The sequence below is a fragment of the Suncus etruscus genome, chromosome 9, assembly GCF_024139225.1.
Source record: "Suncus etruscus isolate mSunEtr1 chromosome 9, mSunEtr1.pri.cur, whole genome shotgun sequence".
Lineage (NCBI taxonomy): Eukaryota > Metazoa > Chordata > Mammalia > Eulipotyphla > Soricidae > Suncus > Suncus etruscus.
Window position 1 is genome coordinate 62,876,953 of NC_064856.1, and position 22,613 is coordinate 62,899,565.

At 41.2% G+C, this 22,613-nt stretch overlaps 2 protein-coding genes across 3 annotated transcripts in view; one reads left to right on the forward strand and one right to left on the reverse strand.

Annotated features, from left to right (window-relative positions):
• The window catches only part of TEAD1 (TEA domain transcription factor 1), a 285,280-nt gene extending 277,557 nt beyond the window's left edge, over positions 1-7,723 (forward strand). The window contains exons 10-12 of the mRNA XM_049781082.1: positions 855-995; positions 3,705-3,857; positions 7,239-7,723. Coding sequence (XP_049637039.1) covers positions 855-995; positions 3,705-3,857; positions 7,239-7,352 — 408 coding nt within the window. The 3' untranslated portion in view covers positions 7,353-7,723. The remainder of the gene's footprint in view (positions 1-854; positions 996-3,704; positions 3,858-7,238) is intronic.
• Positions 1-22,613, reverse strand: part of LOC126018963 (40S ribosomal protein S4, X isoform-like) — a 965,922-nt gene that overhangs the window by 39,824 nt on the left and 903,485 nt on the right. The window lies entirely within an intron of this gene.

A 22,613-nucleotide genomic window follows, 5' to 3' on the forward strand; every position in this document is an offset into this window, starting at 1 on the left:
TAAAAAAATAAAATGTGTTAAGTAACAGTTTTCTGTGTGATTTAGTATCTTTGTAAATTATCACTAAGAATAATAATTTCCCTGTGTGTAGTGAAGTTTGTTTTTAATACCTCTATATAGTAAGTTACCTGTCAGCTATGGTTATAGATAATTTTAAATGTTTTTTTGGGGGGGGGGTTTTTTTTTTTGGTTTTTGGTTTTTGGTTTTTGGGTCACACCCGGTGGTGCTCAGGGGTTACTTCTGGCTGTCTGCTCAGAAATCGCTCCTGGCAGGCACGGGGGACCATATGGGACACCGGGATTCGAACCAACCACCTTTGGTCCTGGATCGGCTACTTGCAAGGCAAACGCCGCTGTGCTATCTCTCCGGGCCCGATAATTTTAAATGTTAATGAAACTTAACAGACTAGCTTTTAGCACATATGAGAAAAGCCTTATGACTCTTATGTTAGAAGTGTGCATTTTTGGGGGGCCGGAGAGATAGCATGGAGGTAAGATGTTTGCCTTGCATGTGGAAGGATAGTGGTTCGAATCCCGGCATCCCATATGGTCCCCTGAGCCTGGCAGGAGCAATTTCTGACCCTAGAGCCAACCCCCGAGCACTGCCGGGTATGACCCAAAAACCAAAAAAAAAAAAAAAAAGTGTGCATTTTTACCCTGTATACAAGAATTATAAAATAAAATAGAAACACGTAGCATGTCATCTCGAGAGGGAGTCTGCCCAAAGTAACAATCTCTTTAAAATGACCAGTTGAAATTGTTTCTTAAAGAACAGCATCTCATGCCCTTGCAGCCATCTCCGCTCTCCACTCACCCAGCAAAGATATAACCCCAGTCTTTATTCCCTTTCTCAGGCTGATCTAAACTGCAATATTCAAGATGATGCCGGGGCTTTTTATGGTGTGACCAGTCAGTATGAAAGTTCTGAAAATATGACAGTCACCTGTTCCACCAAAGTTTGCTCTTTTGGGAAGCAAGTAGTAGAAAAAGTAGAGGTAAGTTACACTCTGTGTATTGGAACCTTCCATCAGGGGCAGACTGTCTAGAATTATTTTGGGCAGAGAGGTTTTGATTGTTTTGGGGGGGTGGGTCACACCTGGCAGTGCTCAGGGGTTACTCCTGGCTCCACACTCAGAAATCGCTCCTGGCAGGTTCAGGGGACAATATGGGATGCCGGGATTTGAACCAATGACCTTCTGCATGAAAGGCAAATGCCTTACCTCCATGCTTTCTCTCTGGCCCCTGATTTTTTGTTTGTTTGTTTGTTTGTTTGGGGACCACGCCTGCCAATGCTCAGATTTTACTCCTGACTCTGTACACCGAGAACACTACTGGCAGTGCTCAAGGTCCATCTATAGTGCTAGGGATTGAACTGTGTCAGCCATGTACAACAATGGAGCTCTGTCTATAATACTATCTCTCCAGCCCCTATTCATTTCCTTTTTTTATCCATCTGAGATTCATCTTAGAATGTGTTCTTATTTCTGACTACTTTTTCAAATTATTTCATATTATTTCTGAGTACTCTTTCAAATGCATATATGCCAGTGTTTTCCCACTTTATTTTAAATTCTTGTTATTTTTTGTTTGTTTATTTTACTACACCTAGTTGTATTCAGACTTGTTCCTGGCTCTCTGCTCAGGGATCACTCTTGCTGGACTTAGGGGAATATATGGGGTACTAGGTAGGGACTGAACCTGGTTCAGCAAGAAAAATTTCTTACCCACTGTATTATCTCTCCAGCCCCTCTTTCTTTACTTTTTGTTTGTTTGTTTTGGGCCACACCCGGCGGTTCTCAGGAATTACTCCTGGCTGTCTGCTCAGAAATAGCTCCTGGCAGGCATGGGGGATCATATGGGACACTGGGATTCGAACCAACCACCTTTGGTCCTGGATCGGCTGCTTGCAAGGCAAATGCCGCTGTGCTATCTCTCCGGGCCCGTACTATTTTTAAAATATTTTAGTTTTCTCTTTTTATTTTGAATTTTTATTTTGCTAGTTTCTTTTTTTTTTTCCTTTTTTTTTTTTTCACCCCTTCTTTACCTTTAAAGACATAACTAGCAGGAGTTCATAGCTGGTACAAAGTAGTTTTTCCTAAGCTAGACAATTGAGCTTTGGCTATTGGCTATGAGATCTTTTATCACAGTCGGTGGTTTTTTTGGGGGGGCAGCTAGACAAGGAATGATACTTAAGCAGGTAAGATGCTTGCCTTGAATTCAACAAACCTAGGTTTGATCCTAGCCATCCCATATGGTCTCCTGAGCTCTACCAGGAGTGATCCCTGATGCAAAGTCAGGAGTAAGCCCATTACACTACCAGATGTGACCCAAAAATACAAACAAAAAAAGGAAATTTTTATTTGGCTCTTTAAAAAACTGGGATTGTCTGTCTGCTATTCCAGGTCTTCAACTAAAGCATCATTTAGCAGTGGTCATAATTTTTCTGACCATTACTGGAAATGTGCTATACAATATTTCTTTAGAATTTTTATCTTGGGGCTGGAGTGATAGCATAGCAGTAGGGCATTTGCCTTGCACACGGCCACCCAAGACAGACATAGGTTCGATCCCTGGTATCCCATATGGTCCCCCAAGCCAGGAGCAGTTTCTGAACACAGAGCCAGGAGTAACCCAAGCACCACTGAGTGTGACCCAAACTCCCAAAATAATACCAAAATAATAATAATAATAATAATAATAATAATAATAATAATAATAATAAAACTTTATCATAGAGCTGGAAAGATAGAATAGTATGTAGGGTGCTAACCTTATATACAACTAACTTGGATTTGATCTGTGACACTGAATATGGTCTCCCCAATTATAGTCAGGAATGATCCCTATAAGTATATCTAAATGAGGTTCAAAACCAAACAAACAAAACTGTCATCTTGGTTGGACCAGAAATGTAGCTCAATAGGCTGGAGCACATGCTTTTCTGAAGGATGCCCATGTTCTATCCCCAACACAACACAGCAAAGTTCTCTGAACATTGCCAAGAGTGACCACCAAGCACAGAGCAAAGAATAGTCCATGTGGCCCTAAAAGCAAAACAAAAACAACAACAAAAATAACCAAAAAAAAAACTTTTTCAAGTGATACAAGTACTTACTTATATTTGTGAGATCCTGGGTTTAATTCTTGTTGCCAAGGGAAAATAATCTGAATAAAGCTATCATCTCTCCTGTCTCCTAATCGTGACTTATTTTCCTCTAAAAATTAGAGGCCAGAGAGATAGGACAGCGGGTAAGACATTTGCTTTGAGCATGACCAGTATGGGTTCAATCCCTGGCACTCTATATGGTTCCCTGAGCCCACCAGGAACGACCCCTAAACTTAGAATCAGGAATAAACCTTGAGCACTACTGACTGTGGTTTAAAACAAAACAAAAGGAAAGGGAATAGGTGGGGCTAAATCAGTGGTAGGGCATTTACCTTGCACATACCAGAAGTAATTTCTGATTGCAGAGCCAGGTGTGGCCCCAAAACAAAACAAAACAAACAAAAAAAAAGGATAAGCTTTCTGAGTGTGTCATTAAGTTTGGAGATGGTTTGTTATTTTTTAAAATAGAAACTACATAAGCAGCATAGTTGTTAAGCAATATCTGTTATAGAGTGAAATGGTTTTGTAGGAAGTAATATGTTTCAAATGTTTTGAAGTCTGAAATCTAAACTATGTTCAAATCCTTTTTCTCTCCCAGACGGAGTATGCAAGGTTTGAGAATGGCCGATTTGTATACCGAATAAACCGCTCCCCAATGTGTGAATATATGATCAACTTTATCCACAAGCTCAAACATTTACCAGAGAAATATATGATGAACAGTGTTTTGGAAAACTTCACAATTTTATTGGTAACTGTTTTGTTTCTTTCTTATTTGGCAAACTTAGCTTTGAGACTAGTAGAGAAACATGGAGAAAGCTTCCAAGGCCTTGGGACTAGGAACAGACACAGATTAGACTTGGGCTCCAGGTGGCCAATTAATCCTAAAATTCATAACACACAAAGAGTAAATTTGAATCTGGAATGAGCTCAATACTGTAGGAAAAAAGGAGTCCCATCTTGCTGTGCTCACTAACCTTGGCAGGACTGGAATTTGGGAGGATAACAAAAAGTGATGTTTTGGGGGCCAGAGAGATAGTCTAGCAGGTAAGGTTTGCATGCAACTAACCCCTCTTAATCTCCTACACTCCATAAGGTCCTCTGTGCCCCTATCAGGAGTGACCTCTGAGCACAGAGCCAGGAGCATATCTGGGTGTGGCCCAAAAATCAAAAACATGAGGGTGACATTCCAGGTTCTCAATTCTGTCTGCACCTTTGAAAGACTCAGAGAACTTATAGATCAAGTAGATGAGGCTTTCTGAAGGAAGGACAAGGCCTATGTCTCTGTAAACTCGCTAGGTAATTCTGTTAGCTAAATTGCTAGTTTATATTTAAAACATAACTCTGACTTTTCAGAAAGACTTACAAGACCTTCTGAGAAGCAACACATGACCAAAATATAAGCTCTCAGAAAAAAACCTGTAAAAATTAGAGCTGAATTTCATGAGCAGGAATGGGGGAAGGGATTGATTTGCTTAGAAAAGAAGATTATGATCAGAAATATTTTGGGAGCAGAAGAAGGAGATTTCAGGAAAGCTTTTGGTCTCCTGGTCAGCAGTACCACTCCCACCCCCAACCCCCACTCCACCTGAAAACAAAGTTTTCAGGGGACTTTATTTTGGAACTTGGGAAGGTTATTAAGAACAGTGTTGTCCTTAAAATATACCTATCCTGCGGTATATTATATACTATAAAGTATTGAGTAATGAGTTTCATAAGGATCCTTATTAGAAAATAGCATTCCTTATTTAAGTGGAAGGAAAAATTCCAAAACAAAACTTGATGGAAACAATTTTGCTAGAAAGATCAGCAAGAATATTTTGTACTAAAAATATTCCCCTGAAAAGTCCTCTTTCATGACTCTTTGTTACTGGACTTACGATTAGAATTCTTGTACATAAAATTAGAATAAAATAAGAACAAAATTATGTACTTGGAATTTTTGAATCCAGAAGAGAGTAGTGGAAGCAAGGATGGAAGCTCCTTTGGGTCTTGAGTTTTCTGACCCAAGCTCTCATGCCTTCCTATTACACCCAATCTTCATACTGTCCTGTCACAATTTTAATTCCTCGTGACACTCTTAGAAGGACTTGTTTGTTTGTTTGTTTTGGTTTTTTGTTTTTGGTTTTTGGGCCACACACAGCAGTACTCAGGGGTTACTCTGCCAGGCTCAGGGGACTATACGGGATCTGGGGATCGAACCAAGGTTTGCCTTATGCAAGGCAAATGCCCCACTTGCTATACTGTTGTTCTAACCCCAGAAGGAACTTCCTAAAAGCAAAGGAAACACATCCAACTTCCTGACAGAAAGTGCTTCTGTGGCTATCTGTTGTGAACATACTTGTGTGCTCTGATATGCCAGCTCAGAGTTTTCAGATATTTGGATTAAAGAGCCTAGTTCAACTAGTAGAATGCTCATTCCCTCATGAGATATAAGGACAACTTTGGCTACATGATTGTTTACCCTTTAGGCACCTGAATTTATGTTATGGTGCATTACTGAAAAATAAAAATATCCTTTTCTTTTCCATCATAGCATGCTGTACTGTATGCAGTACAGGCAGAATGATATAATTTATTCCATTTACACACCTGCAATGCTCAGGGGTTACTCCTGGTTTTGCACTCGGGAATCACTCCTGGTGGGTTCAGAGAACCATATAGGGTGCCAGGAATTGAACCTGAATTAGTCACATGCAAGGCAAATTCCCTACCTGCTGTACTATTGCTCCATCCCCAAAACTATATCACTTTTTAATGCTCTTCCCGTCCAATATACAGTAAGTTCCTGAAGAACAAGCCCCATGTTTCCCACTAAAATAGCTGAATGTTTGGCATGTAAATATTTGCAGAAAGAATGAAAATGCACACAGTGCTAGCCAATGTATATTGACTTTTAAGTACGCATTTCTGCAGTAAAAATGCCTGTCCTTTATATCAAAATTCTATGGCCTTAGAACCAAGTTTTAAGAAACAGTTAAACCTCCTTTCAAAAGACATAGAAGTGGGGTAGATCCATTCAAAGTTTTGGTTAATTCCTAAGACTATTTAATGTCAATATCAGGATGGTACATTTATCTTCTGCTCATCTGAGAGCTAATGTGTTCTTAAACAGCAACAGAGAACACCTAACTGACAAGTACCTGCCAGGACCAAACCCACAATCACTAAAGGAGAGGATACCAATGACTGGTTACTAAAGAGTATGTTTTCTGAACCTTCCCCTCGATGAGCTTCTAAATTTTAGAGACATGGAACACCAGACATTAAGTACAGACTCTCTCCCTAGGATAGATGAATGTATGTATGTAACATATAAGGAGTTTAGAGTGTCAGCTTAAGAAAGGAGGCAAATGAATATAGAACAAATACACAAATGTTTGTGTAGACATTTTGTCTGATGTCATCTCATAACATTGATGAAAAGAAATTCTGGAGGACTGGATATCAAATAAAATTATTTAAGGATTTACATCTAATCATAAGTCCAGCCACTTAAAGCTTCAATTTCCAAAAGCCTATCAATGGTAGTATGGGATGACTTACTGTATTTCAGAAGACACTTTGAAAGGTAAAGTTTATAGGAATGAGAAGATGTTATTTAATTTTGGTTCTTTTTACTATTTATTTCTTTATTCAGCAGATATTTTAGTGAGTCCAGGTACTCCCAGTGAATTCAGAAGTGACAAGGCACTCATGCAATATATTGTCTGTACTGGCTAATGTGAGGCAAAATTCAGTAAAAGTTAGGACTAAGATTGAAGACAATTCCTATAATAAACCAGTATGAAATATTAAAGGGGACAAATCTTTAGAAAGTTGTCTTTGTTTAAAAAGAAATAAGCTGCTCACCAAAAACAGCACTGATTTCCTTTCTGAACTTACTTTATGGGTGAAATCCTATCTGTAGATCTTTCTTACATATGATAACTCACTTGGATTCCAGGTGGGTTTAGAATATCCTGAATTTGTACTGGATTGAAGAGAGTGGGGCTGGACAAAACTCTGTACTCCACTTGTTAGACCTCAGATTATTTCTCTCCAATGAAATTATAGTTATCCTAGAGCATATGGAATATGTTCTCACTTATGTCATATTTTCTTCATATATGTTTATATCATTTTTTAACAGGTGGTAACAAACAGGGATACACAAGAAACTCTTCTCTGCATGGCCTGTGTATTTGAAGTTTCAAATAGTGAACATGGAGCACAACATCATATTTACAGGCTTGTAAAGGACTGAACCTGGTTATTTATATATATAGATATCTGTATATACACACACACATATGTGCGCACACACACACTCTCCATTATCCAAGGACTGACTGTAAACCTCACCACACAGGGGTGGGGCCCTGGCCCCGAGGTCACCCCAACTTTTCTTAATCCTATTTGAGTGAAGTCCTTTCTTTCATGTGTTCATACTATTATGATAGCTGTGAAGTTCCGGTACAGTTGTAAAAAGAGAAATTGAGTTGTTCCTATGTGTTCTTCAGACCTGCAGCCCACAATTCCTTGGGAAAGGGTGAAAACCTTGAGAACCCAGTCTCTGCAGAGACCTATTTCTAATTGTTGTAGAAAATACTGAGACAGAGCATTTTGCTATGGGACATTTACAGCCTTTATAAAATGTATTTAGTTCTTTTTTTTTTTTCAACATAAAATTCTTGTTTTAAGATACAAGTAAAATTAATCTTTAAATATAAATGTAAATTAGTACACAAACTAAGAATCTTTAGACTTACCTTTGTAACTAATTAGGGTGAAAGTTATGAAAGAATGTAATTCACTAAATTATTTTTTAAATGAAACTTTTCTTTTCTTTTTGAAACCAAATGTTAAAATATAGCCTTAAGAAATGCTTGGTAGAAATATGCTAATGAGACAAATTTGTACTTTTGTTTCTCGAGGTTAAAACTAATCTCCTAATACATTAAACTCTTAAACAGGTATTACAAAGGAAGAAAAATTCACCCCTTATCCTTAACATATATAGTATATTTAAAAATATAAAATTATATTGTACTAATGTCATGATTGATTATTTAATGAAAAAGAGAAGATGGCTCTTTCTGCAATAAGTAGATAAATACTGAAACATCTAAATCGACATTTTTAGAATGTGTGTGCAGTTATACTTTATCTGAGCAACCAAATTTTTCAAGTTGAGTAAATATTCAAACCACTGAAATTGAAAGACAGAAAATTTAAATTGGCATAAATACTGCACTGTGAGCTACCAAGTATAGAAATTCCTGTGGCTGGGAGAAAATTTCATCCACCAACCAGTAAAAGGCTCATCAGTTTTAGCATCTGCTCCCTAGAAAATTGCAAATATCCTTCCTCACCAGCCTGTGGATAGATTCTTTATTTCTGATGATCCGGTAAGCGTACTAACCTATTATATGTGTATATATGTGTTGGTTTACACACATAAGACACATATAGTCATTCAACACATATTTATTAAACACCTATTTAGTGTCACTCAGTCTGCTAATGCTGATATGCATGTGTATCTCAATCTGTGTCCGTAGGTCTAGTTGCAGTCTCTAAGGGCATCTACTTCCTTGACATCTCTCAATAAGTCGTAGTGCTTTGTTTGTCTGGGGTTTAAGAGGCTCATCTGACTAACTGATCTTTCAAATCTGCTAATCTGGGAGGTTCTCTTCCCTGGAGAGATTCAACTTTCCCGCCAAAATATTCCAAAGCATGTTCCCAGACAGAGTTGTTTTGCTGCAGCCATATGTCTTTGGTTATCTCCATAAGTGTTTCATTGGAAAGGGAATAGAACATGTCTCCTAAATTCCCTGAGGAAAGGGATATATATGTATATATATACACATATATATATACACTAATATTATTAAGAATCTGGTAATGTTACATGAAATAAGTTTCATGAGTTGTGAGACATATGGAGATATTTTCATCATACCAGAAATAGACAACAACAACAAATTCATCCTGTTTCATACAAGTAACAAAGCATATCCTTCCCTTCCCACCATCTCTTACATATTGGCTACTGGCCCACACCTGGCCTCTCCCACACTCATACCACTGGTCACAGGGAGACCAGGAGAGAAAGGACAAAGCTTTCCTTGTTGCATCTACTCTCATTTTTTATTCAGACAATGGGATGCTGCATTCTTCCCCTCAAGAGAGAGGCTGCCATTGGGCCCTTGGTTCTCAGGAGCCCTCACGGGTTGCTCCAGTGTCCTCCCTCTCATTTATCTTCATCCCAAGCCCTTGGGTTTCTTTCATCATCATCCTATTTATGACTTCTTTTATCACTCCTCTGGAGACGTTTCTTTTGCTCCTATCTTCAGCCTCTTTCCTCCACCCCTGCCCATAATCTCCCAGGAGCCCATGAATAGAAGCAAATGAACTTGTGTGACTTAAGGCAGGCCATTGCAGAACTTCAGGGGTAGAGATAATTGGTTTCTATTCCCACCCAGGATTGAGACTCTTCTGTGCCTCAAGGAAGGCTGTTGGGATTTATCTTTCAAAGCACAACTAGACTGGGAGCCAGAAGCTGGAAGGCTGCTCCAAGATGTTCTGTTGGCTGCAGGAAGGGCAGATCCAGCCTACTGAGCCTACAGACTTAGTTGAACTTCCTGTGACTTCCCTGACAGCCTCCCCTTCATCTAGACCAGGGGTCTTCAAACTACGGCCTGCGGGCCACATATTTTATTTATTCCCATTTTGTTTCTTCACTTCTAAATAAGATAATATGCAGTGTGCATAGAAATTTGTTCATAATTTTTGTTTTTACTATAATCTGGCCCTCCAACAATCTGAAGGACAGTGAACTGGCCCCCTGTTTAAAAAGTTTGAGGACCCCTGATCTAGATAGTTAAGATTGGGGAGAACATCATAAATATTCTAAGGGTTCATTTTTCTTTTTAAAACATTTCTAAGCTTTCCCCCCCAATTAATGCTTCATCATAATCCTCTAAAAATCTCTGCAGGGCAGATTTCTCCTATCTTTTTTCACTACTAGGCCAGTTACCTAGACTCATGGTCTTGTCTTTGCCTTCCTCAAATCAGGACCTGGTTGGGCATTAAAACATCTAGTCCCAGACTGTCTTGGTTCTTTCACCCAATAGACCTCCACTGTTGTCAGCAACGTCTTCTGAATCTGGTCCAGGTCTTCCTCAGACTCCTTAGAAGGAGCTCCTTCCTTCCTGACAGCCCTCTCTACATGGCTGGTTTGGTGCAGGGCAATCATATGCTTTCACTGCATAGTACAGAGCTTCATTTTTCTTAGTCAACCCAGGGACACTGACATTCTTGCCATTCTTCATTCTAGAGGCATCCAGGCTTCTCAGTGTTAACTGTATAGACTTTGTCATGCAGGGCTTTCCTGTGCTGGCTGCATGTTTCATAGGCCCCCTAGGTACTAGAAGAACCACTCATCCACAATACACAAGATTAATATACATTTTATTACCATCCAAAATGTACATATGTGATTTCCGTAGCAATCTCTCTTGCTATAAGGATTCTTTCACTCATCCCAGGGAAAGAGGAAACCATCAGAAAATTCTGTTTTAAAGAGTACTTCTCATTTGACCCGCATACCTTAGCCTGCCAGTTGTTCTTATTTTTAAAGCCCAGCTATTTCATTATTTCTTATAGGCACCTTCCTTTCATCAATTGAGCACATTTCCTCTGGCCTTCTACTTTTTTTCTACCTTGCATTAAGTGCTATTTGTAGAGTTCATGGAAGCCTCTAGTCTAGAACATGGTATCGCTGGCATTGGATGAGAGGGCTGAGTTCTAGCAGAGGGAAGTTAAGTGTTTTCTTCACTGATTCAGAGAGAAAGAGAGCTCAGTCTTCTTCCTATTCTTCTTACTAAGAGGGTGAAGTCCATAGGGGAGATGAGTTGTCTGAAGTTAAGGTGGGGTGGGGGGCGGCATAGCACCCAATAAAGGCGAGGCTCCCAGACTCCATCCACTTCATCCGGGGCCCCTTCCAGCGAAGGTGGCTCCTCTTTGGTGCTCATACTGACATGATCCCTGCAGTAATGTGGACAGGGTCAGCTTAGAAGAGAGGGTTGTTCAGAACCCCCTTCTGCCAAAGCAATGGCATCATTGCCTGATGCCGCCACTCCCACTGAGTGCCCGTGGAGCAGCACAGCGGATGGGAGAGCTGATGAGCCTTTCCACATCCTTGGAGGATAGCTCACCTGCCACAGGCTCCAAGTGAACGTTCAATTTGCTAAATACCCCAGCAGCAAAGTCCCACACTCAGACCAGCCACCACACAAGCCCTGTCCCCAGTACTTGGCGTTCCAAGTGCCCAAATGACTTAGAAACCCAAAGTCGTCTTTAGATCTCAATACTATAGTGAACGTCAGCAGTGTGTCTTTTGTACAACCATAAAGTATTGAAATCATAGGAGATGACAGTTTTACAAACCAGGTACACATGATTTCTATAATTTTGTCTATGCTCTGGTACACTACACCTGTCCTAATGAAGGGTAGAACCCATTTTGTTTGTTGGTGTTCGCCCCTGTGACATTAAGAGGCTATGTCTGCATTGCATATTTCTTTCTGTTGATGTTTCTGTGGCCAAGCCCTGCAAATGTCATTTCTGAAAAGCCTTAAATCGTTGCGATGTTACTTGTAAGGTATGCAGTGCCAATGGCTGCCTCGGAACTGTGAGCCCTTTTCTAAGCTGGAAGCATTTCTCTTGCTACCGTTACTTTTTTAGGAAGTTTTACATTCAGAGCTGCCAAAGCGTTCCAGTAAGCAGTGCCTTAGTGATACTTATTCGTGCCGCCTTTTCTCAGACAGTTCTCACATCCATTTACTAATTGGCCCAGTATTCAAAAAAGAAGGAACCAAAAAAAAAAAGTAATGTTTTCCTTTTTTTGTTTAGTAAGCCCATTTTTCTCCAGTTCCATGGGAAACTGATTACTTGGACTGAAATCTGAAATTGAACCTTTCCTGTGTTGGTTCTTGGACCATTCTGAAATGTATATAACCAAAACTTGAGGGTTTTTTTTTTTTTTAACTTCGTAGTTTCCTATGAAAAGCAAGTTGTACTTTTAATGTTGCCTTTTCAATTCTGACCAAATACCTAGCTATTTGTGAATTTCTGCACTCTAGCATGAAAGTGCCTTTGGTTTGAGATTCCAGCTTAGAAAAGTGCTGCCATAATTATGATAATTTGTAGAGAGACCAAAAATATTTTGAGATCACCGTAATGCCTTTGGTTTACCGGGATGAGTAACCAACCAACCACAGGCCTCGGTTCACAAGAGCACGACGCAGGCCCCACTTTGCTGTGATCTATGCCGCCACCACCCACCCCTCACCAGGAGCACGGCAGCAGAAAGGACCCCAGGAACTACATCCAGGTGTGCTGATGGCCTCGGGGATCCTCTCAGCTCATCACCCAACTCTGCCTCCAAGAGAAGGAACCTGCACACATACAAGACTTGGACCAGCGGACATATCTGTCCTCGCCTCACATTCGTGTTCCATCTCTGGGAGGCTTTCATCAACTTTCCCGTGACAGCACACAACACACTTCATCTGGTTTTCAGAGTGAGACCGTGAGACCGTTCTGAAAGTTGGATGCCTCAAACCGAGAGGACAGTGCAGAGCAAATAACGTGTTAGGGTCATTACAATCCAAGTGTTCTTCTTAGGTCTCTGAGTGTTGTGCATGAATGTGCTTCGAGAAACTTCCAAAGAGCACCACCACCATTCACAATTGGGTCTTTACTTAGAATGGTCCAGCCCTCAAAAGGGAAACTCTTTTAAAAAAAAGTTTGTGTTGTTGGCTTTTATTAATCCCTTGTATAAACTAGGAAAACTGAGATAAAGAAGAGTGAAAAGGATGTGAAGGCCAAAACACCAGCCAAACAAAAGCCTGGGTGGGGGGAATAAATATTTTTCCTTACCATTATAGACTACTTAAAATGACATCAGACATTCTTTGAAAATTAGCCTCTGAGCTCTTAATCTGAATGTTTGTCTATCTATCACTACCTGGTGTCATTAAGATTATTCTCTCTGGGCTCTGAAATTTCAGGAGTGATTTCTATCCACACCAAGTTGTAGTCCTATAAATGTCTACAAGAAAATAAATAAATAAATAAGGAAAATTATTTTACACAATTTCTAGTCAGCTGCTTAAACCTAGCCTCTCCCTGTCAGTGCAGTCACATTGTACTGATAGCACCCTTGGAAGACACTAGTCAATATTTGTTTCCTGCTTCTCTTTTCAACTGTTACTGTGCTTTGTTTGGCAGTAGTTTTTCTCATGAACTCATTGCTTAGATTGTTAAGAATGAAGATTTTGTGTTTAAAACATATTGTATTGCAAAGAATCATTTCACTGAACTCGTGTACTATTAAGATGAAATATTTGTATTTATTGCTTCATTTCCTAAGTCCTAACATGTTTTTATCCTCTGTGAATTTGCATGGAGTCTGTCATATGCCACATGATATCACTTTAGTATTTATGACCCCTCTCATCAATCATTTATTGGGGTCAGATTCCAGAAGATTCCACCTCTCCTATTGACTATTTTGTCTGCCTTCCATCATAAAATCATTTTCTTTTCCCTTTTTCTCAGAGGTGGACAAAAATCTAGGCATTAATCACTTGGAAATGAATCTATTTCTCTCTTTTCTCTCCTTTTCTGCCTTCCTTCCTCTTCTCCCTTTTCTCCTTCCTTCCTTTTATTTTCTGTGATTGTTTCATTCTGTCAGTTAGATACTAAATGCACTTCTTAAAAAAAAAAATACATCTCCCTGTTACCTCCTTGAAAGATTGACTTCTTTTGGCCTTTTCCAGTAGGCTTATGATTGCAAATGAGGAAGAAAAAAAAAGTAAAACAAAAACAGTACGTGCCTGAAAAAAAAATACACACACAAAAAAACCTTTGTAATATTTTAAAAAGAAACCCGAATAGCCTTTAATCCTTTAATATGCTTCGATTTTATGTACATCAGTTTTGGCCACGTGTGTTTGTTCACATTCTAAACGACTTAATGGGATTCTCACGGTCTGTGTCTTTGTGTCACGTGTAAGAAATGGGCTCGTGACGTAAGCGTTTCATCTGGTCAGTGGTTTCTTTGATATTGTACTGCTGCTCCGCGTGGCCTCTGGAACTTGCCTTTGATAAGGATGTCCCCGCGGGTAGATGGAGCTATGGGAGGGTGGGGTCAAATTTTCAAACTTGTTTTCTTAACCTATTTACAGAAACCTTCAAAAGGCATTTGGTTAAACCTCTTGGCAGTACAGTATTGTATTTGTTAACGTCTGTGTTTAGGTACTGGTACCTTTTCGTTTAAAAATGTTCTAAGTGTTGGCTTTAAAGTGAATTTATCTTTAGTATGATAGTTATATGAAAATTATAGGGTTTGTGTGCAGAGAATTTTTTTATAAAGTGCTTTGTAAAAAGAAAAATGTATTCTAGCTTTCGCGGTACATATGTGTGATAACTTTAATATCCATGACAGTTAAGTGCAATTATTTCATCACTCTAAAAATGCTATTTTTGTGTCAGTTCCTGCAGGTGTTTTCATGTCTTTGCAAAGTGACACATTTTGATGCCTTCTTGATAAAGTGGTAGACATTTTGTAGCTTTCTAGAAACTTTGTATTCATACGGTATCAATGAAAAATAAAGAAAATGAAAGTGTGGGTCACCTCTTTTATTGACACAAGTGTATGTTGTGGAAAATGAAAGTACTTCATGTGCTGTGGGTGATTTGGTGAAGCACAGAGTAAGGCAGTCCCAATCCCGAACCTCTGGCAATGTGTGAGGCTCAGTCATTCGAACATTGGATGCTATGCCTAGCAGGATTTCTGAAGAGCATCCACAAGTACATTGTAATGTCTTCCCGTTTCTCTTTAATTCTTCCTTTAAAAAAAATGGCCTCTACTTTACAGAACTACCCTCTCTGGGTCCCCAGCATACTCTGAATAACCATGTCCCTCATCCATCCCACTGGCAAGCAGCAAGCCTTAAAAACTGAAAAGCAGGGCCCAGAGAGATAGCACAGCAGCATTTGGCTTGCAAGCAGCCGATCCAGGACCAAAGGTGGTTGGTTCGAATCCCGGTGTCCCATATGGTCCTCCGTGCCTGCCAAGAGCTATTTCTGAGCAGACAGCCAGGAGTAACCCCTGAGCACTGCCGGGTGTGGCCAAAACCAAAACCAAACAAACAAACAAAAAACCTGAACAGCAGCAGCTATCCACTAAGCATTTGTGAGCCAAAGGCAGAAAGCAGAGGCAGCTGTAGTGTGCTTCTTGCCTCCAGAAGGCTTATACTTAGCATTTGGGTTGCATGTCAACTGCAACCCTACTCGTTGTGAGATTCATCATTTATATTTCTATGTAGTATACACACATGCATAAGCATCATTTATACATGGGCTATACACATGAATAAATAACAAGACTTGGGGGTCAATCATGTTTGTTGTTTTTTACTTTCTGAGTCAACCCAGTCATGCTCAGGGCTTACTATTGGCTCTGTGTTCAGGGATCAGTCTTAGGTGCTGGGGAATGAGTATATGGCAAGTGTTCTGCCTTCTGTACCCTCTGTCCAGCCACATCATTATCTATAAATCATGCTCGCGATAGTAGTAGTCCCAGTAATGGTGACTAATGAGAAGAACCTTTTTTTGATGGTAGGAACACTTTATTGAGCTTCTTACACTTGCATTAGAGTCAGTGACTGAGTTATACACATACAGTTCTCTGTGCCTGTTCCCAGGTCACTTGTAAGGATCTTTCTCATGCTGCTGGGAGCAGAGGGTCAGCGGGTCAGGTACCAGATTGTGAAGGATGGGAACCTTCTAGGAGTGGCACTGTGGACTTTGGGCCGAGGGGTAAGGAGAGAGGCCACAGCTCAAGACTTAGTGGGGAGGGGTTGCAATCAAACCCTGACTGGACCTCTGATCACAGGACTGGAGGTACCTGGATCCTTCCAGTTGTGAACTGGGCCTGTGGGGATGCTACTCCACATTTGAAAGCCTCCCTTACTTCCCAAGACGCACATATACCCAAGAGGGTGGGAGTGGGACAGGAAGCTGCACCACTGCAGATCTTTTGAAGAGAGGTGTTTACAGCAAACCACATTTTAAGAGGGACACTTAAAGATGTTTGAGATGCTGAGAGTAAAAGGTGATGGGTTTGTGGAAACATCCTTCATTGTAAGGGAACTTTGTAGTCACTATGTCCTTTAATGAAGGAAGCATTGCCAACTGCCCAGTAAGGAAACTGAAGCCTACAAAAGTTGAGTACTTTGTTCAGGGCACAGAAAACTAGAAAGTGCAGTAATGGGGAGTGGAACCCTTCCTTGAGATTCTGGCTCTGCCACTGGCAATGTGGCATTTTTGCATGTTCCCTGCTTCCCTGAGACAAGCTGCCTTGCTACATCATCACTTCCTTTACTCATGCCTGTCCTTCCAGGCTACTGGAGTTCCACAGAGTCACACTAGGTAGCTGATATGATTGAGTGAAGGGATAGGCTGAAGTTACCTATAAGAAGGCAACTTCGAAGAGAAGCCTGACTTTTATTGCATGTGGCTACATTGGCTAATACTTATCAGAAGTGACCTCTGATATGAAAATTTTTTGTTTTGGGGTCACACCTGGCAGCGCTTAGGTTATTCCTAGCTCTGCATTCAGATATCGCTCCTGGCAAGCTCGGGGGACCATATGGGATGCCAGGATTTGAACTAGGATCCATCCTGTGTTGGCCACATGTAAGGCAAACACCGCTGTGCTATTACTCCGATCCCTTGATATGAAAACTTTAAATGTGTCAGTGAGCCCCCAAACAGTACTGGGGCCAATCAGTCAGGACACTTGAGTGCTAAAGCCCAAAGATATGGTGGTACCAGGAGCAATGGTGGTGGTGGGGGGGGCAGGAGAAGGGTCTCCAAGCTAGACCTGGTGTTTGTTTCTAGAGGTCATGAGGTACCAGAGATGTTGCCTGCATCAACTATGCTAGCTCCCTTTCTCAAGAGTTTTAAAACTAGGGGCCGGAGAGATGGAGGTAGGGCATTTGCCTTGCTTTCAGAAGGACAGTGATTCAAATCCTGGCATCCCACATGGTCCTCCGAGCCTGCCAGGAGTAACCCTTAGCTCTGCTGGGTGTGACCCAAAAACCAAAAAAAAAAAAAGTTTTAAAACTGGGGCCAGGCAGAGCAATAATACAGAGCAATAATAAGGCACTTGCCTTTCATGAGGTTGATCCAGGTTTGATATCTGGCATCCCATGTATCCCCTCATTCCATTCCTCTAGAGAAGAGCTAGGCCTTGAAAAGGGCAAAGCAGCAGCTACCCACTAAGCATTTGTGAGCAGAAGATTCACAGCACTACAAGGAGTGCAGAGCTAGAAGTTCACCCCTGAGCACTGCTGGGTGTGGCCTAAAAACTAAAATAAAAGTTTTTAAAACTACCTTTAAGAGGGCCAGAATGACAGTACAGAGGTTAGGGAGCTTGCCTTGAACACAGCCAACCCAGGTTTGATTCTGGATATCCCATATGGTCGCCAGACTGCCAGGAGTGATTTCTTGAGTGCTGCTGAGTGTGGCCCCAAAACAAACAAAAAAACCTACCTTTCAGAACTTTTGTTTAATACCCCAAATGCCAACTGCATTCTGATTGACCTAACATGCAAATAGAGTACTGATAGCTAACTGATTTTTTTTTTATTTCACAAAAACATTGTCATTTGCTTTGGCTCCCAGGAAGCTCAGAATATACAAATTGTGCTAGAAACCAATTTAAATATGAAGATGCAGTAAAAGGGGAAAAAAGAATGAAAAAAAATTCTGGCAAAACATCTAAAGAGTATGTGAGCATGATCTGGCTGCAATATCTGTCACCTCACTGATTGCTGGGCTTGGTTCAGCTGAGCTGACTGGCCAGGTATCTCTTTCCTCCCTCTAGTGCCCACAATGGAATAAGGAAATACACACACACACACACACACACACACACACACACACACACACACACACACACACACACACACACACACTCCACACACCCCCACCAGTATCTAGGAGGGCACAGACCAAACAACTACAAGCCAACAGTGCTCTTAAGCAAGATGCATGCCTTAATCTAGCATTCGCTTTGCTTATATGTGCCTTGAAGGAATATAGATAAATGCCTTAAACTCAGGGTGAAAAACGTATGAATTATATAAAGCCTACCCAATGCTTGGGGCTCCAAATCTCTTCCACTTGTGGGCCCTCAGAGTTAGTTCCTTTGATGTGCAGGCCCTCAGTGCTGAGTCTTGATAAATCTATCCTTATATCACCTCTCTATGTCCTCTATTCTTTTTTTTTGGAGGGGGTGGTGGTAGAGGCCATACCTGATGCCGCTCAGGGTTTACTCCTGGCTCTGTGCTCAGAAATTCCTCCTGGCAGACTCAGAGACCTTATGGGATACCGGCAATCAAACCTAGGTCTGTCCTGGGTTAGCTACGTTCAAGGCAAACACCCTATTGCTGTGCTATCTCTCCATCTGTGTCCTCTATTCTGTGTGGTGATCAGCCACCTAACATGTGGAAGTCCCACTGAAATTGCTGGCTCCACATCTTTGACTTGCTGAGTGCGGGTCCTCAGCACTCCGAGTCCCTTTGGCTTGTGGCCCTCAGCGCTATCTTAATATTCGTATACTTTCCTTTCTGTGTCCTCCGTTCTGTGTAGTGACCAGCCTTCTAGAAGAATTTGAATTGTAGACCTTATAAATGTTTAGTTGTGGAGATTCTAAGATCTGATAGCTTCCCTTAATATATGCCATTTTGTTTTAGCAGGCATGTTCCTTGATTGAACTCTTAACTCCAAGCTCTAGCTGCTTGAGTGGCTTGCTCTAATCTCATCCAGAACCTGTCTCTTGGTTGATTTTCTTAGCATCTACTCAGCATTTGGTCCTGAGAACACCCAGAGAAATGATCAGATAGGATTTGGGGGTCTTTCCTATACATATTTTTTTTACAGGATTTCATTACGTCACTCTAGTAGCTCTAATTGCCCTGGAGTCAGTCTTCTATGTTCATGGGTCAAACATAAGTGGTTTTCCCACCAGTAGTGTTTTGCCCCTGGTTATAAACAGCAGTAATAGGGACCTTATTTTCTCAAAGTTTTTTTCTTAATACCTGATCTTTCACCCCACCACCACTACACCACTACCACCCACCACCCACCACCACCACCACCAAAAAAATAAAATACCTGATCTTTGTACCTAAAGTTATCTGCTTACACTCTCTGCACTGCATCGGTGCTCCATCTATATTGTTATTATCATTATCATTATTATTATTTTAAGGCTATACTTGGTGCTGAAGTTTTCCTCCTGGCTCTGCACTGAGAAATCATTCCTGGCAGGTTCAGAGGACCATATGGGATACCAGGGATGGAATTCAGGTTGGCCAAATAGGAGGCAAGCACCTGATCTACTGTACTATTGCCCCAGCCCATCCAACTGTATTATTACTCCATTCAGTAAAGTATTATCCAGTTCTTCATGTAAATAATTTGAATCCATGTGCCAGGAGTAAGTTGTTGGGGTATCTTCTCTTTTGCAGGATTTGAGCTCTTGCATAGACTTCCCAGATCTGTTGTAAAATCTAGTTGAAATATGGTGGTAAAGAACTTTGGGCCCGGAGAGATAGCACAGTGGTGTTTGCCTTGCAAGCAGCTGATCCAGGACCAAAGGTGGTTGGTTCAAATCCCGGTGTCCCATATGGTCCCCTGTGCCGGCCAGGAGCTATTTCTGAGCAGACAGCCAGGAGTAACCCCTGAGTACCACCGGGTGTGGCCCAAAAACCAAAAAAAAAAAAAAAAAGAACTTTGAGGGGGCTGGAGCGATACAACAGTGGTAGGGCATTTGTCTTGTATGCAGCCAATACAGGATGGACCCCAGTTCAATTCACAGCATCCCATATGGTCCCCCAAGTTTTCCAGGAGCGAATTCTGAATGCAGAGCCAAGAGTAACCCCTGAGCACTGCCAGTTATGACAAAAGAAGAAAAAGAAAATTTGGGTTATAGTCAGTTACAGCTAGATTTGCAGCTTCCTAGAGGTGGGGTGGAGGGTATCAATGCTTATAGAGTTTTTGCAATATAGTGATCAGAAAAAGAATACAGTGGATAAGGCCTTGCATGCAGGAGTCCTGGGTTTGGTTCCTAATGCCTCAAATGAACCTCTGAGCCCACTAGGAGTGATCCCTGAGCACAGAGCCAGAGTAAACCTTGTGACCCAAAAACAAGCCCCCCAAAATAACCTTTTTGGGGGCAGATAATAATAAATATACATAAAGCCTAGTGAGGGAAGAAGTAAATTTTTTAAAAAAAGGAAAAATGAAGGATATAAGCAGGAAGGGGTCTCAGCAGAGAAGCATGGAAGACAAAGAAGAAGGCAAAGAAGGACTTCTGAGTAGGGGGAGGCAGGAAGGGAAGAAGCAATGGTGGGAGCATAGATGAGATGATGGGACAAGAGGAGAAGATGATGGATGAGAAAATTATGTGACCAAGATTGTTCCAAGTAGAAGACAATAATATTAAGCCTGGAAGTAGAAAAACATGCAATACAAACATATAAAAAGAAGCAGGAAAGGTGATCAGGCTTGTGGACCTATAGATCTTACCCGTCCTGGTTCAGAATTGACTCTAGTGATCCAAAAAGTCTATTCAGAAAAGCCATTTGCATCGCCTATGCAACACTATTCAGAATACTCTAAATTTTGAAACAACCCAAATGTCCAAGAAAGGATAACTGGAGAAAAAAATGGGGTAAATATGCAATGGAATACTATTCAGCTATAAAAAAAAAAAGTAAGATGAAATCATGGAATTTGCCACTACTGGATGGAACTGGAGGGTAGGTAGCATGTTGAGGAAAGAGGGCCAGACCAGAAGGAGAGAGACAAACAGAATGATCTTTTGTATGTGGAATCTAAAGTAGCATAGTAAGTGAATAACTAATGGCCATAAGCAACAGAATTTGAGAACTGGTACAGAACTGAGCTTCCCCTGGTGGGGGAACATGGGAAGGGAAGGAGGAGATACACTGGGGGCAGGCGGGCTGTTGGAACTTTGTGTGCTGAAACCCTATCATTAACAGTATTGTATATCATGGTCTCTCAAATACAATTTGGGGGGGGGCACATCTGGTGATGCTTGGGTTACTCCTAGCTATGCACTCAGAAATAGCTCCTGGCTTTGGGAGACCATATGGGACGCCGGGGATTGAACCTAGGTCTGTCCTGGGTCTGCCGCGTGCAAGGCAAAAGCCCTACTGCTGCGTTATCACTTCGGCCCCTGAAATACAATTTTTTAAAATCATCTTTCTGTACCTGGCATGCAATGGGCAATCTTTAGTTTGTGAAAATCACTTTTTGAGTATGCAACACCAACGCAATGTCTACCTCCATCTCGTGTCTCTTCCTTCTTGATTGCAGAGAACCCAACACTGTGGCTATCTCCAGCTCAGCTCAGGAAAAGTCCTGCCAGGTAGGAAAAGGAAATGCTAGCACCTGGTTCAGCTCTGTTTTCGTTTTGTCTCCAGCAGAGACTTAATTTCTTTTTGGCTCCAGCTGCAAGATGGGGGCTCACAAGTGTTCCGGGCCTTCCAGTGATTCCTTCATCCCTTTATCCTAAAAGTATTCCTGTCTGTTCATCTTGAACTTTAGCATCTTAGTCTTGCACATCATCACCCTTGAAGCCAACCTCTGGCATCCAATTCCCTTTGAGACAGATCCTAGTTCATTCATGGCGAATGAAAGGGACACTGGCTCTCCCCGGAGAGACTTTTCTCTAATCGCTCTTGGCATCTGGATCTATTCCTTCCGTCCTCCTGAAAGTGTGCTGAATTACCTGGCAAGCGAAGCCATTAGTCCATTCTCACTTGGACTGATCTCTCCAGGGGGAATAGGAGAGTGAATTTTAGCTCACTCTTTACTTACAAGTAAGCTCTGTTCTCCAAAATAGAGCCTGTTCAAATGAAGGTGATATTTGAATCTCGGTCTAATTTCTGAATCTGAATTGGTTTTCATGGCTAGGATAAGGGATGCTTTTTTTTCCCCCAAGGGGCTGAGTGTACCGTTTTCTCAAGCCCCCACAGCAATTCAGAATTGCGACTAGGTTGTAAATACTACATTATAGCCAAAAGAAACTTAAACCCTCACAGTTCGGCTGAACCCTATCCCCTACCTCCTTTCTCAAACACATGCTATTAAATTCTTGTCCCTCGAGGGAGCTATAGAGACTTCATCATAGATTCAGAAATCTAAGGTCAGGAGCAGGGGACAGACAGAGCAAAGGCCATTCATGGGTGTGGCCACCCTCAAAAGTGCTCACTAATACTCTATTGTTGCTATCTTAAAATACTTTTTTTTTTTTTTTTTTTTTTTGGTTTTTGGGTCACACCCGGCAGCACTCAGGAATTACTCCTGGCTCTATGCTCAGAAATCACCCCTGGCAGGCTCGGGGGACCATATGGGA